This window comes from Osmia lignaria, chromosome 6, assembly GCF_051020975.1.
Source record: "Osmia lignaria lignaria isolate PbOS001 chromosome 6, iyOsmLign1, whole genome shotgun sequence".
NCBI lineage: Eukaryota > Metazoa > Arthropoda > Insecta > Hymenoptera > Megachilidae > Osmia > Osmia lignaria.
Genome location: NC_135037.1, coordinates 8,750,906 through 8,770,582, shown reverse-complemented (window position 1 = coordinate 8,770,582; position 19,677 = coordinate 8,750,906). Strand labels below are relative to the sequence as shown.

The window sequence follows — 19,677 nt, the reverse complement described above, 5'->3', positions numbered from 1 at the left end:
CTCGACCCTGAATGAGATCAACGATCGAGTTCAGTGTCAGATCGCTGGAAAAGGAAAACGGGGTGGGCTGAGAGGAGAGACGGACATCGTTCTAACCCGTCACGCGCGCCTGGAAATGAGAGTAGCTGCTTAGGTTGGCCGGCAAAAGCAAGGATTTCCTGATCTCTTGTCTGTCTGCCTCGCCGCGAACGCAGCCATGACTTTCGCGTGCTTAAACCGTTCGTGAACCCTTTCAATGTTGATTAACCCTTCTTCGGATTACCCTGGGATTATCGTTTCGCTCGAACAGCATTTTACACGACTGGTAAGTGGAAACAAATTGTCTTCGCTGCTTTGAAAAATTTTAAGAATTTAATTCAATTTGGGGTAGTGACCCACATCGTCTGAAGAAGTATTGACTCCTTGAATTTTTGAGTTTTTAACTCCTAAAATTTTTAACCCCTAACAAATTTGTTATTCTAAATTTTCACTTCATTGGAAGTCAATTTCTTGACGAGTTCATTCATCTAATTAAGTTTCCTTGTATTACAACCGCCTGAGATGGAATCATTTGCCAATATACCAGAAGAAGCACTGACGTCAGGCAAAATCACAATCATCATTAAACGAAATGAAAATGCGCAACATGTCTGCGACGGATTCCAGATGGAACTGATAGCTCGAAATTAGCATCCCATCAGAGCACCGTTGTATAATCAGCGAGGAATCTTTAGATTATTTCTGCATTAATTGCGCATAATTGATCCAATTAAACGGGTAATCGTTTTGCTCGTATCCTTGAAATCTTCCACCATAAATATAGCTCGATCAATTGTATAATTTTAACCTGCTGATTACCCTTGAAAAACAGATTTTTATTTAAGATTCACATTGTTTTTTCAAAGTTATCAATTTTTGTTAGAAATCAAGCGAAATTTTACTCGTAATAAGTTTACATTAAAAGTTGTAATAAGTTCTAATTTAACATCACAGTTTTAAGTGAAAATATCTACTATTAAGAGTGACCTGCTATCAAACAATGTAAACCTTCTAGAAACCACTAAACGGTAAAGAAATTATAAGAATTGTGTGTTTTGAGGTTTCACGAAACTGGTAAGAAAATTTGTAGGCGAGTGACCAGTAGAATTTCAATGGTTGCCCAACATTTGACTTTTCCCAGTGCGGTCACCTGCTTGCGGCATTTAATAGCCTTTACTCTGTGTTGTAATTTCCCTGGAAGCATAAAGGTCCATTCATATTCACAAACATTGAAAAATGTATTATACTGACCAACATTTGGTTTAACAGAACATACATGTATCTACATTATTGTTTGGTAGTACAATCGCGATCAAATTAGACCTTTTAGGGGAAAATGGTAATGTTGCGGTTACCACTCTTCCCCGGATTCCCGGGTACCCAATCACCCCCGTAGACTTCCTCGAGTTCTGGGATTCCGGGGTTCCTGACACTTTTCGCAGACCTCCCCTTCCCCGGTCTCCCACCTTTCCCCTTCGGAGTCCCCGAGGAGAATGACGACGCAGCGAAGTCACGATATACATATATGGGTCTATAGCCCCCCACCACTTGCGTACAAACATTTACGCGGGAAAATTTAAATCAACTTACTTTTACATTCGTACTTTTCAGTTATAAACTAAATTTTATGATATCCAATAATAAGAAATTATTTTATTTTGTTCCTAAATTACTTTTAATGTTAATATATTCAAAATTAGAATTTCGAGAATTTTTGCATTCCCTATATCGCTTTAGATGTATTGTGTATTTTACAACATAAAATGTAATAGCACTAGCCTCTCAAATCTAATGTATGCTCTGTAGAATTAAATATGAAAGTTTCCATAAATAATGCATTAATCTGGGATACTTTCAATGTTTGCAACTATGAAGAGACCTTAATACGTCCCAGTTGAGGAAGCGGATCCCACCTTTGCCCGACAGCTATGATTCATCCTAGGCTCGACAGACGGTGTCGTTTCCTTTGCTGTTATTAAAGTTGCTAATAATCCCGACGTCTCTATTTCAATTGTCAACTTGAAACTATGCATCAAATAATGCATCCTTTTTTTAATTATTTCTGATCGAATAAAATAGTTCCACAGGGAACAGAATAATCAAAATATAAAACGTGCTTCAAAAATCTATTTATAATCATAAACAATTCAAAATTGTATATTTTAATTCACTGATTATATAACTATTATTTGATCGTTAAAGGTAATTACCTGTAAGGTAAAAAATTGATAGCAATTTTTATGTAACTATACAACGATTGAATACGAGGGAACAGAAAAATAGATAAACGTGGAATGCGATAAATTGCAGGAGGAAGTGGACTGTTGTGTGATGAGAAATGTAATAAGCAAAGTTGCTGAAATCTGTTTTGCGCAAAACCGTCGTTTCCTGTACTCGTGAATGCATGCAAATACGGAAAGAATCATACAGCTTTCACGGTACAAAATATACTTTAGACAAGACACACAAAACAGGTCTATTATTCATGTTGTATTATTAGGTACGCTTTCGCAAATTCCTTTGTATGAAAGTACATCCACGTAGCTACATATTATCTATGTAATATATTAGCAAATAAATTAAAAAAATAGTAAACTAATAAATATAAAAAATGTAACTGCCTGAGCATAACAATAGAGATTAAAATTATTTTTCTATACGAAAATGAAATATTATCAATTATTAATTTCCTTATTGACCCAAATCTCCTAATATAAATAAATCAATTTATTTTACTTCAGTAATAATACCCACCATTTTACACCGTTTAAAATCACTGATCTTGCCTTTAATATCAAAGATACCCCATTGATAAGTAACCCTTTGAAAATGGATTCGAACATCCGCTTTCTTCGTTGCCCTAAGAGGACTATCTCGAGTGAACATCGACGATTGAAGAAACTTTTTTCACCAACGGATCCATTCCTCTCGACACCTTGGGTATCCGTGTTTTTCAATAAAATTCACCCACACGTATTCGCCATTGTCCGGCTCGGACGGCGCTCCTTAAACGACTCTCATTAGAGCGGTGCCCTGGGACAGGGGACCAGGAACGAATCCTTATGCGAGGTCGGGTCACAACGTGGCGAACACTTTAAAGGAACAATGTGACCTCTCAGCAACGAATCACGCGGCAACGAAGGCCATACCTGATCGAGATGTCCGATCGATTCACCGAGGAAAATTTACGAGCAACTCGTGGACCACGCAGACGATCTTTGGATAAAACTTTACCATTACCATTTCCAACAGCGGCGATTTGTTCTATCGGCAGCCTCAAGTGCCAGGAATCTATTGTTCCACTTAAGGACAACTTATTTTCAGCACGTGCACTCCACGGGAATACTAACGAGCCGTCGCCATTTTAGGACTGCTGTCGGAGATTTTAATGAAATAATAAGGAATCGAGAGATTTCTAGAGGCTGTAATTCTTTTACCGATTGATTTGAGAGGAAAAATTGTTCCATTAAAAGAAACTTCTTTTTTTTATCAAGGATCTTAGATTCTTTCCGGCTGGAAATGGACTTCCGTTGTGCGAAGGACAAACGGAGCGTTTAAGAAGACATTCAACGAGGTAAACGCAAAGAGAAAAGGAAAAGCCATAGGATACTTGGATCACGTGGTGTGACTCAGAAAGTGCCGATGCTTATCACGTGACTTTTCTTTTCACCCCAGGAAATAAGAGTGCGGACCAGTCGAGGTGATTCTCCCTTAGCCTCGAAGCACGGTAATCATCCGCATAATAATGCCTCGAGCCGGCACGAGCTTGTGTCACTCGTATAAGGAGCGGAGCCCGGTGCCTACGCGCTTGTTCCAACGCCTTTTCTACGAGATCCTTTGTGCCCATTTCCCGTATAGGCTAAAGAGGGGAAAAAGAAAAGGGAAGAGGATCCTGTCCGCCTCCACGCGTTGCAACAGCTCTCCGTTTAATTCGACTCTCTGTACTTGTGTTATTCAATGGTTTGAATGTAATTTCACAAGAACTCGCGTGTCGTGCGGCGTGATAAATCTGTAATATATTTTCAGGCTAAGTCATTTCCGGTGTAAAAGTAATGGGAATAGAGTAATGTTTGTCTGGTTATTTGTTGAAAATTGTGTAGTCATTTTATCTTGGATCTCAGAGGAAAATTTAAGATAGTTTAAGGTAGCTAATTTGTCTGCGTGTGTATAAATTAGTTTTGTTAAACTTTGTTTTAAAAATATTTGCTATCGTCGATTTAAATTAAAATAATTGTTTGTGAAATGACCTCGAACAATATTTGCATTATTCCACAATTACCTGTCTAAATTTTTTATTTTCTTTGCATTCTAATTTCTTTTCTTCTCAAAATTATCATTAGATTCTAACACCAACAAATCAGCTCCTATTATCAAAACTAATAAATATTTAATAACAAACAGAGATTCCAAGTTCCTGTTATTAGAACCATTCAATTATATTATTGGAATCGTCCTGTTTCTCAAGATGTTCTGATAAACTTAGCTCTACTTAAAATGATACCAAACACTGATTTGCACCCAGAGAATGTTCCCGAGTTGCAGAAGAGGTGGCCTCTCCCGTCTCAAGGACACTGCTTAATGCATCAAGGTTTACGTCCCTATGAATGTGTAGCCGTCCTGGCTCGTTTCGTTCGGGCGAGTTCCCTTTCGAGTCGAACGGTAGCCGTTTCCTGACCCTTTACGGCCGGGCATTACAATACCGCCCAAGAAAAAGGACATTTATGGACAAGCGTTTACGGCGAATCGTACGAGACTTTTGTCATTGTTTTCGTTTTATACCGATCACTACAGTATCTACCGATGGTTGTTGAAAGTGCACCGAATACTTGTTGCTTTGTTGCATCTATCTGAGGCTCTTGGAATAAAATTATTTTCAATATTTGTAAAATTTAAATTGTTTAGACACTCTATACATAATATGCAGGCAAAAAGGTTGTGATATTTATATTTTCTAAACAGTGTAATAAAATTTGTAATTTAGATATTTTATTTTATACCTACTGAAGAATAGCTTTTCACTTGGGTCCATGGAAATTTCATATATTCTGCCGGTTCCAACTTACCTGAAAATAGAGAAGGAAAATTGTTAGATTAAATGAGGAAATGCAATTAAAAGATAAAATAAAAGAAGAAAATAAAATTTTTCACATTATTCTTCGTTGAAAGCAATGATTGTTACATAATCATTATTAGTGAATAGCATTCTGACAAAGTCAGAAATTAATTTCTATTCCCTCCGGGAATAAAATCATTCAATGAATAATGTTCGAATGCTCGCGCGGGAATGATCTTACGCCCAAGTGTACACGTACCACTTTCAAGTTCATGGCTGTTTGAGGAAATTATCAGCCAGACCATCTAGAGTTAACAATATGTGGGCGCCAGCATGGTAAAGCAAAAGAAAGGCCATGTTAAAGTTCACGTAAGGATCACCTTGATGAACTTGTTACGAGGTAATCGCAGAACCATAAAATACATAGCTGGCTTACACAACACAATGCACCAAATATGGAACTGCTATTTTTTACCATTTTCGTCGACGGCTTCGGTATTCTGTTTCTTTTCTCAGAACATCCTTCGATTTTATGGAATAAACAGATATAATTAAGCAGAATACCAATGTTCAACAATCATAGGCCATGATTTTTAGTTATTTCATTTCTGTCGCACGAAATCTTTTAATTTAACCCTTAGAACGTTTATATTACAATTAAGTGTATTTGAGGGTGAAACCTCCATCGAATTTTTTTTATCAGAAACTATATAGTGGATTCATTTGAAATTTTAAAGATATTTTGTCATACTTATTGAGAAAAGAAAAAGCTATTAATTAGATAAAGAAAGAATTATTTATATAATTATCAGGAATTCCATTTTAAAAGTTTAACCCAAAATTTCTAAATAGGTTTATTAATTTTAGCTCTCCATTCCAAACTGTTCTAAATAATTTTGGCATATTCTAATAGTGAAGTTGCAATCATTATTATGAATAAATACTAATTTATGAATAACGTGATAATTGATATAAATAACTAAATTTGCAATTTAATCCAGATTTATTTTAAAGCATTCTATTTTAGTCCCAAGATGTCATGACTTAGGGATAGTGATCCTGAATTAAACTTACAATCTTTTTTATTTTTAAAATGAACCTACAAGAGTTAAATTTACATGTCACCAATGTATTAATCTGTTCCAAAGGATCACCCTGTTCTAGTCAATTCGACCACTTTCCTTCAAGCAGAAAGGTTCTTCCTACCGAGGAAACGGTCATCGCCGTCGGCGTTTAATTAAATCGTCACATTAATCACACCTACGTTGCGTAAAGTGGACACAGTTCGTGTCGATACCTGGCGATTCTCTGTTTTCCAATTACACACCGACGTCGGAATAATAAGCTCAAGCAGATCGAGACAAATACCGTCCATTAAGTTATTTCGCCTCGCAGCTCTTGACCTTCGACATTCAATGGAATGTTCCTGCTGGAGGAGGACGATGATCCTGAAACGGGCAGACCTTGACCCGCACCATTCGACTTCGCGAGGCGCTTCATCGAAAGCAACTGATAAACAGGAAAATTTGAGAATTTCATCTGTGGGTTTCTTAACCGATTTTATTTATGACATAAACAGAATAGTTTCAGGTGGTTGCGACACCTTGAAGACCTCAAGATTCTGATGTTTCATTTTCTATATTATCATTCTTTTATGATATTTTTAATTTTCTGGAAAAATTGTAGGATTATAGAAGGGTGCGATATGAAATATTTAAAAAAATAAAGATAACCCATGATACAATTCTAAAAATAGAACATACACTGATTTTCAGTAGCTTGAATCCAATGATCGACAAGGAAATATGTTTATTTTTTAATAGAAGCACCGTGAAAAAATTGAAAGTGGTTGACGATGAGTTCCTGACTGAACGGAAATGTGGAGAAAACTGATTACAAAATGATTACTTCGAAGTGACGAGAATTGAGAAAGTTCCAATTCACTTCTACGTGACTAGTAAAATCGTTTTTAAGATGATTCTAATGATTTCTATACTAGACGATATTTGAAGAAAAAAGATAGGAAAAATGAATTTAATTTTATATGAACTATAATTAAAGGAATTAAAGGAATTAAACTCAATTAAAGGAATTTGAAAAGCCTATAAGAGAAATTTATTTTGCAACTTTCCACATGGGAAAAGGAAAGGATGGTCGATATAGAGTTACTTCTAGCGACAATCAATAATCGATTTCAATTTGCCCTATCAATATGCAAAATCAAAGAGTTGATTAAACCGAAGTCTCGTATTTACTATGCAGAGTATACTTTCTATGCACGTCGTAAATTCCATACGTCAGTGAGCAATAACCAATTGATTCTCTTGTAGGACTTTCTACTCTATCCAGGTTCAATTCGATTTTCCTGTATCATTTCAAATGCAAAGAAACAATACTATTCATTTGCTGCTGTCGATTCTGTGATAATATTTCATTACAATTTTGTACTTTGTATTTTGGAAGTTACAGTTTCATTTATTAAAAGTTGGTGAGTTGCTTTTATAAAAGAGATTCTAATCGTTGAGAAGTAGATATTAAAATGCATTAATATTGCAAATAAAATAAAATAATTTTAATATTTTAAATAATAATCTTAAATCTTAAAATTTTTGAAAAGACATAATTATTATAAATATCATGTCAATTTGCTTTTATAAATAACTTTCTGTTCTATCGATTCATCGATGTTTTTACACGGTTCAATGATTTAGCACAGAGATCAAGAAAAGGAATGATCGGAAAGAATGAAATTTTAGTACGCCTCCTGGAAACTAGAGCGAAACCAATCGAACTGTTTCTCTAACTTTCAATTTCGGTGCTACACGTGTACTGTACGTTAAATAATTCCTATCTTTTACAATAAATATTAATCCTTCCTTGCACCGGAAATAAACGTTTTATAAACACTTTCTCTTTGTTTTAATTCTCGAAATTCTAGGTCGATATCACTTTAGATTCAAGAGCTTTTAATTTCAATACGAGCTAATTGTACTAGCTGTAGAAAAATAAATAAATTTTTCATGTTTTCAAATATCCAAGTACGTTAATATTAAATGAACTCTAAGTTCAGAAAATTGGAACCATTTCTATACTTCAAATATAAAATCTTGTATCACTTATCAACCATGAAAGTGTCACGAAAATTCTTGCCAAAAATGAGAATCAATAACGAACGGTTGCTGGCAAAACTCGAATCTTGCTGATTCGGTGACCCGATTGTCCGGTCCCGGAGGGTTTACATAATACTCTCGACCGCGTCCTGTTATGGAATCTATCGATCGCTGCATCGATATAAGGCGATACGAGGACCAGCTGTCATCTCGTCTCTGATCCTGTCCCTGGTTCTGGCCATGGACCCGTTACTCAACCATGAACCCGATTCACAACCCCCTTACATCAGATTAATTCCAATTTTTTTTTTTTTTTTTTTTTCTTTTTTTTGTCCACTTCAGATTTAACACTTTGAATGCAGGTGTAATGCACATATGCAAAAGAACAGCATTACACAACGAAGGCGTTGCATAAAATTATATTATGTAACGATGATGTTAGACACGCGTAATACTTTGTGCTAAAAGAATTATTTGCTGCCAAAGACTTTGCCTCGAGATACCATACAAGATTTTATTAAACTACTTTATAGAAAGATGATCTACACACAATTACTTTGTAAAAATAAGCTTCGAATGTCACGTTTATTCAGAATATAATTAGATCTTTATCTTTAATTCATTTTTACATAAAATTTAATGAAATAAAAAGAGTACTTTTTTCATGTCACGTGCAAGGAAAGCAATTCTCACGGGACGTGTACACAAGCCGGTTTGATGTTATTTTATACCTTCTGTAGTCACTGAAACTTTATGGACCCGTCTGACAAACTTTATCTTCCATCTAACCTATAAAACGTTCTAATTGCTTTAGATACAGGGATTACGTTGATCGACGAATTGATAGCCTCACAATTACTCAAACGATCACCTTACCATACGGTTGGGCAATTTTGAATCGCCTTAAATGACTTTATTTCGTACAGTCACTCATCGTCTCCTCATTTACATTTTTCTCTATAGAATAAATGTTATAAACATTTGCGCAAAACACCCTGCAGGTATATCCTACCGTCGAGTAACGTTAATTACACCAACCGTTACATGCATCTCGTTTCTAATTAATCAGGAAGCAAATGAAAAATGCCTAGACTGTCTGCAGACGAATATAAAAGAACAACTTCTTTTTATGACTGGCCAGAGGCAACAGTGGTTGAATTTCTTAGAAACCATGTGGTTCAATTAAACCTAATTATCGTGGTAGTTCTATGGTTTCCTTCCTTTTCGGAGCAGAACGGCATCCGATTAATCGATAAATTAAATTCCTTCGCACGGAAGGAACGAGCTAACGGGGATTAATCAGAGTTTTGATCGTGCCACGTGAGAAGGTACATTTCCGCTTGTCATTCATCCTAGTACGACAATAACGTGTTTACATAATGTACAGATGTTTCTTGCCTTGTTTTCAACACGAAATCGCGAATTCATTTGATACCTTGTCTTAAGTACATAATTAACCCTGATTATAATTTGCACGGTCAAGGATCATTAAATGAAAACGAGCTCTATTACTTGGTATCTGCTGTGCTTACTAACGTTAGACAAAAGGCATCTTCGCCATTTGAATTGTATTTGTGATAACCCGCATGCTCGTTCGAAAGAAAAGGAAGTCTGACATGAATTCGTGTCTTCTAATTATCGCGGAGCACGAGGTTTCTAGGCGCAGTCACAAGGGCGTAAAGCCACACCTAAGCGACATATATTTAGTGGGTCAGAAACGCTTAATCTGTAATTAAACTGGGTTTGCCTTGCATTTAACTAATTTATGTTCCACCGGTCGTCCATTGAAGCTGCGTATTATTTGCTAATTTTCTTCTGAATACGAACGCCAGTCGAGTTTTAACGAGCTTTTAATGAATCATATCAGTCGTATGTATCCAGAAATGAATGCAATCAAAAATGCATGAATAATTTGGAGATAATGAGCATTGAAATTACCGAAAAATTCAGGTTCAAGGGATCACGTTAATATCTGTATCTCAATATTTACCATATATATAATTATATTAAATGAAAAATTAATATATTTATTATTTTTTGGAATAATTTTGCAAAAAGTGTTTTTGTATTTGTTGCCAATTGAATACCAATTAATTTCTCTTTCTCAAATTATTATAAGTGTCTAAAAAAATATTAAATATATACATAATCTTATTTCAAATGTTTCTAACGAAACTAAGAAACTGAAAAGGATAGTTAACTGAACAAACTCCTCCTGATTATCATGTTTCTCCTCGTCGTAATCAAACGCGTTCAAGCACTTCCAATTTTATTGTGTCACTGGGGAAAGTAAAATCCTACGTCGAGCCTACGCATCGTTTACAATGTCTCAGTTTCAAAGTAATCGTATTCCGGATGGCCAATTTCAGCAAGAATCAAGTGGGTGATATTTCGAATAGCATATCCCTGACTTGACAGAAATTACACCAGTTCAAACAACAGTTCCACTCGCCCGGATAGACTAGCAACGAAAGCGAGGTCGTTTTATTTTTAGAAATCAAGAAAAGTGAAATTACTTAGCAAATTAACATGAATCATTCTCCTATATTGTACGCAAAGTGGTTCATTGAAAACAACTGTAATGGTTAAATAAACATCGTACTGATACGTTTACGACAGGTATGAATTTGATGTTAAAAGCTTGATTCTTTAATAAATTGCTATATCGTTTAAAATATTAAATTATTATGTTCAATTCGAAAATCATTTTTTTTTTCTATTTGTGGGCATTTTGTGTAGTCGGGGAGGATTCTCTCGGTTAAGGGAAAACGTAAAACAAGAATCTGCTTTAAATCTTGGGAAAGTTCTGGAAAAATCTTGGGAAAACTTAGGCAAAACTCTGCAAGAATCTAAGGAGAGCCTAAGAATAAACTAAAGGGAACCTAAGGAGACCCTAGGAAAAGCCTAAAGAGAACCTAAGAAGAGCCTAAAAGGAATCTAAGAAAACCCTAAAAAGAACCTAAGATTCTAAGAACCCAAGAACCTAAGCCTAAAAAGGCTTAATCCAGGAACTCGAAAACAAAACAATGAGAATTAGTTGTTTAATTTAAAACCTTTTATAAATGTAATAGGTATATATTACTAGCTATTGCATGTGCAAAATTACGATAAAAAGAGGATGTACCAAACGAGGAAAGAAATAATAAAGTGTTTGAAGAAAAGTCGGCCATGAAACACCATAATACTAACTAGTTACGGAAATTTCACCAATATTCAGTATTTTCAGCTTTCTCGAGAAGAATTTGCATACGAAATTACTATAGTACGATTGAACACCTTCAAAGATAAGTACTATTTCGATGAAACGAAAATAACAGCAATAATCAAGTAGTTATCGTATTAAGTCAATTATAAAGAATCAGCTGTATTCGTTAAACGTGTATGAAATTAGCTTTTAACATATTTAAGCGATGATAGAATACTCATTGTCTTCCAAAAGGTAAGAGGTAAGAAACAATAAGAAAAATCCCAAGAATTTGATGCCGTCATTCTTATTATCTTTATATCTGTAAATGATTGCAAAAATTTTAATAAGGAACTTTTCTCAGTAGAGAAACTAAATATCCTAAGATTCGCATAAATTGCATCAATGTAACACAAATTTTTAATAATGTATATGAAATATTGAATTTTCTATATAGTAATTACAATTAAAATATTTAAAAAATCTTTAATGCGATATTAAAAAATAAATCAACAGATCTCTGTAGAATTTATAATTAATTTTTAAAGCACTAGCAACAAATCATAATTTTCTAATACAGAGCTATAAGTGAACTAATCAACGTCTAATTCTAATTATTTTAAAGCAAAAAAAGATTTCTTGAAATTTCATTTTATATATAATTTAAAATCAAATGGTATGTTCGTATGAAACATACATACGTAAGTACATGCGTAGTTTCATCCGTTTGCATGCTTTTACATAATTAACACGAGCCGCGCTTATATCGCGATTTTCTAATTCTTTCGCAAACTATTCAGACGCGGTTTCAATGGAACTTGGATAATCCTCGCAGCGTGACCATGAGAAAGTAAGGATACGTAAAAAGTGAAAGCAATGTAGGCCAATATTGAAACAAAGGATATGGTATTGGTTAAACATTTATAGCATGACCATTGCGACAATAGGTGTTAGGTAAATGAAAATTGTTAATGACATTTGTACAATTACTTCACGCGAATCTCTTATATTTACACCACAGTAAATTATACTTTAAAATTTTACTGTAAAATTTTAACATCTTTATTGTCAAGCGTAATTTTTTTAAATAGCATCAAATTTTTGTTAAATTTTATAGTAAATATCAAATATCAAATAAAATTTTGTTAAATTAAATTAAATTTTTACCAAACTCTAGAATTTTCATTCAAAAATTTGCATATCATGCTGTCAGTTTAGATTACTAAAAACAGGTCTAGTTAATTAAGTTACTGTCAATTCTATGAGGTAGGCATGGATGTAAAGCTCATATTACACATGCAAATTGATTCGTTGTTAATCAATAAGTTAAGTCTTCATTTACATACGACAGTAATCTACCGACTTTAAACTGATAATGGATCTTAAGGTATTGCTCTTAGCATTTAAGCACGTTTTATATTAATTTATTACCATAGATAATAAATAATATGCAATTTATACTGGAGAAAGTATTTTCCTGAATAATGTTCTTATTGATATTGGTGAAAATAATTTTTATTAAAATTTTAATTTAAGCTATAAATCTACTGAAAAACAAAATTCATGAATAATGTTTCCACAATTACTTCGATAAGCAATTAATATTAAATAATATCCACAAGAATACGAGAAAACTCAGAAAATAAAAATATATTTAAAATAAAATTTAAATTATTGCTGTTCTAGTAGTTTCTTATCCGAGGCTAATTCATTTTCCTATACTACATCATACAACTTGAAAGTTGAAAGTTCAATTATCAATTACCCCTCTCATTAATAACTCGTTCATAGCACTTCTTTCTCACCTTAAAAGCCTTTATAAAAACACTTTAACACCACCGAAACACCTGATCACCAGGTTGTAAGCATTTTTCTTGTCACTTTTACTTTTACCTCGTTCCATTAACAGGCTCCTTACAAAATGACTCGAAACTCTCTGTCCCGCTGAGAAAACATGAAACAGAAAGCGTTTCGAATGACGATGAAAAAACAAAAAATACAGTTACACATGGATTTCTGTAATTTAATAAATATCAGGAAGACGACATTCGCGACATGGTGTCAGCTCGTACCATCTTCCTAGTCATCGACGTCGACCCATTTTTATTCGGCGTTCAATCACAGTTCAACCGTAGGTCTTCTGTTCCACGATGCTCTATTCGAAATGCCGTGACAACAAATCGTTTCTCTGTTTCGTTCGTGAGAAACGAGTCCAATGAAAAATTGAAAGAGAGGAATAAATCAGGGAAAATTGTAGCCTCTTTGATGGATGTAATCGCGTGCGCTTGTACAGTAAACATGAGAAAATTAAATATACAAATCGGTAAATTTTATTAGGGTATTTCCATGAACCTTAGGTCAAGGAATTTTAAATTCTCAAAGAAGCATTGTACACTCACGATCAAATTATGCTTTCTATCCTTCCCCATAGGCTTCCCCTCTCCGTAGGCGTCCCCAGGGAAAATGAGGATGCAACGAAGGATTTATATTTAAATTTTATAAATTTGTAATAACTGATTTTGTAACACCAAATTTTGTAATAACTGATAATTGAAAATTATATTATTTTGTTTCTAAATCACTTTTAATATTAATATTGTCAAAATTAGAATTTTGAGAAATTTTATTTTCCTATATCGCCATTTTTCTTAGTAAAGCCTGATTTGACTGCGAGTGTACACTAATGCTATTCAAATTAAACAATTTAATGTAGGTATAAATGTACGAAAACAGAAATCGCTGTAACGAAAGGGTTAATTAAGGACAGTATCATATTTCGTCGTTTCTTTTTACCAGATTGGATAATTTAACTCTCAAATGAAGGCTTAAACGATCCAATTAGCTTAAATAAAGATTTACACAGATCGTTTAATTGGATGATAAATTTTGGTAGTACAAACAGAATGATAGAAATACGTTAATTAACCCTTCATTTCTTCCCTAATATTTATATATTTATTGTATAATTAAAGAATCATTATTTTCTTTGCAATTTATATATAAAATTTCCTTTGAATTATTATATAATTATCAGAATATCAAATACTCAATGTAAAATAAATTTCAGACCAAATCCTGAATGTCTCAATATCGAAGAATTAATTACTATTATTAATTAGTACTTTAACAATACTGCTTTGACAATAGCATAAACACTTGTCAGCAGCCAGTTTCTCCCAGTAATTAAGAAATGCATTAATACTAGTTAACGAATCACTTTTTCCTTTCTGTATGTCGCAGAGAACACTTCATTCAACGAACTCTTCCTTTTTTCTGCAAAGAAATTTCACTTATTCCAAGCTTGATTAACATTAAACGAGTATTGTGAAACGTTCTTGATGCTTGATTCGACAAAGGTCGCTCGTTCCTTTCTTTTGTAACTTTGTAATTGAATCGCTGAAAGCTATTTATAGTCGGATCAAAAATTTTCAAAATAATGATCATTTAGAGGATCTTTAAACAGAAACTCGTACGATCTTGCGTGCTTCTTTTGCGAGCTTCACGCTTATCGAGCACAGTCTCGCTATTCGCCAATGGTGGGCCGCAAAGTACATTGACCTGGACGTGCATTGCAGCCATACGACAAATCTGTTGCACTTTTACACCTCGCCAAATTTTATTGCTACGATATTAATCTGGAGACACTTATTATCTATAGATAACGTACCGTATAAATAAACAAAAACCATCGTGTTTAATAAATACAGTATTAACTATTAATTATACCGAGCTTCTGAACATTACAAGAAGGTAAATGAATGAATTTATTGTATCATTTATTCAAGTCGGAGAAACGACTGTTCTTCGTTGAAATTAGAATTTCACCGCTACAAAAAGCAACTACTAAATTGCTTCCATACCGTACATTCTGCATTCTAAATCGAATTACCTGGCCGTAGAAATTAATGTTGCTTCGTGATATCACTAATTACAGATAACTGTACCGAAAATCATTCCATTATGTCAGTAATTGAACGGGTTTAAATATGAGTCCAATGCACGCGAATAGGAAACTGACATGAAATTATATATTTCTATTCTGTTAATAAATATAATAAGATATAAATAAATGAAATAAAAATGGCTATTGGTTCACTTGCAATGAAAAACTACGCCAAAATTAACTGAAATTTCACCCCCTCGTTATTTTATCCAGCCACGCACAATCAGTTGTAACCGGACTTCAACTTTCTAACTTACATTAAAACTTGACACCGACGCCGCGGAACGAACAAAAAAATAATAATTATAAGATGAAAGGATATCTCGACTCTCTCTTCCTTTTCACGTGTAACTATACGCACGTACATGATGTACGTCTGAATCTCACAAAAAGATATAAACAAGTGAAAGAGAGGAAAAGGGAAACGCAGTAAAGAAACAGTTTTTAAAAAATGTACCAAGTGAAATCGTGATTACATAAAAGTAGGTAAAATGGATGATATTCATACATTTCTTCGGATTCTACCCTGCATCTTTCATCCTTACACTTTTCTTCATTTCTTTCTAGAACTGATTGTCATTTGAGTAAAAATTGCAAATAACGCAAAATTACTTAAGAATAATAATTCTTAATATTTTTTCTTTAGCATTCATCGTAACACCTCTCTTGTTAATTACTTTGGCTTTTGTATCAAAGGGTTTTCTCTTTACTGAATAAATAAAAAATGAAAGAAATAGATGACGTAAGCAGAACAGCAGGGTGAAATGATAAAACGAATGATTGCAAATCGGTTCGTGTGGTTAAACGCACGATAAACAGGTGTTCTGAAAATCTGGCAGATGGTGGATGATGGGAACGAGCAGAGCAAGTGAAATCGTCTCGAATCTCATCGGTAATAGAGATATGCATGAGAATGAAATCTACTTTTCCTCGGTAACAATTGTTTTTTTATTATCTTTTTAGCTATGTAATTAACATATTAGTTACTGATTGCTGATCGAATGGATAAGCACCATCGCTTTATATTTTAATGGTAATTAAGTAAATGAAGTTTTCTTTTCCTATCGAATGGAAATAACTGGAAACAGATAATGAAGCTATCATTTGTCTATTCTATACCTACAGCTTTCCTATCAATTGGAGGACATTTTATCTACTGGAAATGTATTAATAGGCTCTTCGATATCTGTTGTTCACTGGAAACCAATTAACAAAACTTTGATAATTATTGATTTTATATTGTCAGAATGAAACTTTGTAAGATTGTAGAAAATTCTGAAGGGGAGGAAATCATCCTTTAAACTTTGCTGAATTTTTGTTTTTCTCAAAGATACTGTTTCTTTTTGCAGATTTTTAATAATGATTTGTCTTTTTCATTTTATACAGGAAATTGTACCATTCAAGCGATACTTTTTATAATTCGAACCATTCCTACTTGAATAATGTTGTTTCTATTGTACGTTCATTGATAAATTGATCCTTTATCGAAACATTAATAGAAACTTCGCTCCAGGAACAATTTCTATCAAAGACAGTACACGTACACGTGTTCAAGATACTTCGAGAAATCTCTTTTCATGTCGAACCGCAAGTGTTTGCGATGCGCCGCGATATAAAGCGATGTAAAGTGTTGATAACGAGCTATTATGGCTAAGTAAGTGCTGACCAACGGTGCTCACTAGCTGACCATGGATAAAACTTGGCCACGCTCTACAAATCAACGGTGAAAATGCGTGAGCTCTCGCACGATGCCATTTCGATGTTTTATTTGGACGGAATTGCTTCTTTATAGATTTCACGGTACGCGGACAAGATACGTGTCTTTTTGCAATGAAACCATCGGATGTAGATGTAATTTACATTTGAACAATCTCATGTTATAAAAAAAAATAAAAAGAAATAAAAATATTTGGCACAATCATAAAATAATTTTGATTAACTCCTTAGACCAATATTTGCAATTTAATATAATATTTAATATTAATATAATAATATTGATATTAATATTAATATTTACTTCAATCCAATCCATCACTTTTTTTTAAATCGTCTAGAATCTAAATCTAAATCTAAATAAATTTTATTTGAAAGTTTAATACATTTTATAGAATGGCTATTATAATTTATGTAATATTTATTTTTATATGGAAAACTCGCCTTTCAAAGCGAAATGAAACTTCTTTAATCCTTACTATCCGTTTCCCGAAGACGATATAGCGGCATAATTAATTACCGGCATTCGCTAGCGCGCAGGAAGCGGAAGAGAGGACGCGTGCTTTAAATGCATCGGCTGCAACTTGTGCAGTCACGTGTGGGCACGCATCACGAACGGTTTGTTCGCCAAACTACCTCCAACATCGTCGAATCTCGCAATACTAAACTGTTGAATTCAACAAATAACAATTTTATGATACTTTTTCAACCTCCCTGAAATAGAATTTTGACAATTTTGAAGCAACACAAGTAGAAAAACAGTGAATTTAATTGCTAAGCTAATAATTCTTCCAAACATTCTATATGCAAATGTGCTAATTAATTTCTCAATATTATTAATAAATATCGAAGATTAAAGCAGAACCTCCGAGGTCGAGGTGCAACGTTGTACAATTTAATGTGGAAAGATTTATACAAATAGTCATCTAGAGAGTGTGCATCGATGCGCATGCAATTGTGATGCATCAGCGTGCACACGTGTTGACATTGTACATCTGAAGTATATCACGGGACATGGCCGTTTCTCAGACTGGCTTCCTAATCCAGTTAAACGATGTCGGAGAGGCAGCTCTGCGGCTGCTTCTCCGACTGCGGCTCAATCATTCCTTCTTCAAGACGTTACGAGGCCGTTCAACCGTCTTCAAGAGGAATGGCACAGACTACATAGAAGCTGCAGACGCGATTTTCCACCGATCATTGTCGAGCTGACCCGTGCAAGCGTCTTCCCTACAGAGGTATTCAAATCCTTACCGTCAGACTAAACCAGAAATAGAAAACTATTTTCAACAAATTAAAAATTTATTTAATCCTTTAACCCATTCACTGCCAACTACGTGATATCTCGTAGTAAGCGTCTGTACCAAAACTGCCAGCTACGAGATATCTCGTACTTAGCGCTACAAGTTTAGAACTACGTCACTCTTATAAGAATGAAATACAACAAGAATACATAGAAACTGATTGTGAATGTTGATGCTTAAAGGAAGATGACAGGAACGAATAAAAAAATTCTATCTGAATGATACTATTCATGTTTCTCGCTTTGATGTCTCTTTGCAGACGAACGTTTCAGTTATCCTGTTTGGAAACATCCGGTAATAACCGTAAATCAATTTCACAGGGAGCTACTCGTAAAAGTCACACATAATCACTGGAACGTAGGTCCGTCAAACGTAAGTTCCGACGATTACATGAATCTAGTTACAGCAATTACTTGTTTGTTCCTTATTCCTTGGTCTACATTGCGTTACGACGATAAGTAGAGCTTAAAAATTCAAGCTTCTATCTAGTTCCAAGGTTCTTGGCCCTCTTCTTCCTTGAGCTCCCATCTTTTCCCTTTGGCGGCCCCGAGGGCAATGACGAAGTAGGGGAGAAGGCCCTATACATATATAGGGCCCCCCCACCACTTGCGTATAATTAATATTTATTTTGTTATTCATACTTCTCAGTTATATACTAAATTTTATAGTATTTAATAATTAAAAATTATATTATTTTGTTTCTAAATTACTTTTAATCTTAATATATTCAAAATTAGGATTTGAAGAAGTCCTGCTACCTTTATATCGCCATTTTCCCTAGGGAAACTTACTTTGCTCGATGCTGTGCACAATTTATGATGAAATATAGGTTTCTTGTTTAACGTGGAACGGTATCCAAGAGGATACTTCGGTCTTAATAACGGCGAAAACGGCAGTAAATTGTAAGATAGCTAGAGATTACCGTGTAACGCGTTGTTCTTTCGTCGTAACGGGAATCGAATTGCCGGTTGCAGGTTGCGTGTCATTCTCATCCTGCTAATTCCGTTCCATTCATAGCAAAACATTGTTAGCTAAGTTCCTGTTAATTTACGATGCAAAACGTTTACCCGTGTAATTAGATCAATATCCAGGTAATTAAAATTCTTAGACCGCTTACCGCTGTTAATCCGATTAGAGGATTAAAAAGGAATGAAACTGTTGAATGAAAATATTCTTTCGCTTTCGAAATGATGTTATCTGTGTAACTTCAGTGTGAAATTTAAAAAATATTTAACAAACTTACTATTAATTTGATTAAATATTAATTGATTAAATAGAATGAATATAATTTTTAATATTATATTTTTTTGGGTGCATTATTAGTAAAATAATTATAAAATATAATGAAACTAAGT

At 34.0% G+C, this 19,677-nt stretch overlaps 1 protein-coding gene across 5 annotated transcripts in view; it reads right to left on the bottom strand.

Annotated features, from left to right (window-relative positions):
- The window catches only part of jvl (javelin-like), a 68,890-nt gene that overhangs the window by 15,128 nt on the left and 34,085 nt on the right, over positions 1-19,677 (bottom strand). For 3 of the 5 annotated variants that reach the window (XM_034331904.2, XM_034331906.2, XM_076688559.1), the window contains one exon: positions 5,020-5,081. The exons of the other annotated variants lie outside the window; for them this stretch is intronic. In XM_034331904.2, the coding sequence (XP_034187795.1) occupies positions 5,020-5,081 (62 nt within the window). The remainder of the gene's footprint in view (positions 1-5,019; positions 5,082-19,677) is intronic. 5 annotated transcript variants of the gene reach the window in all.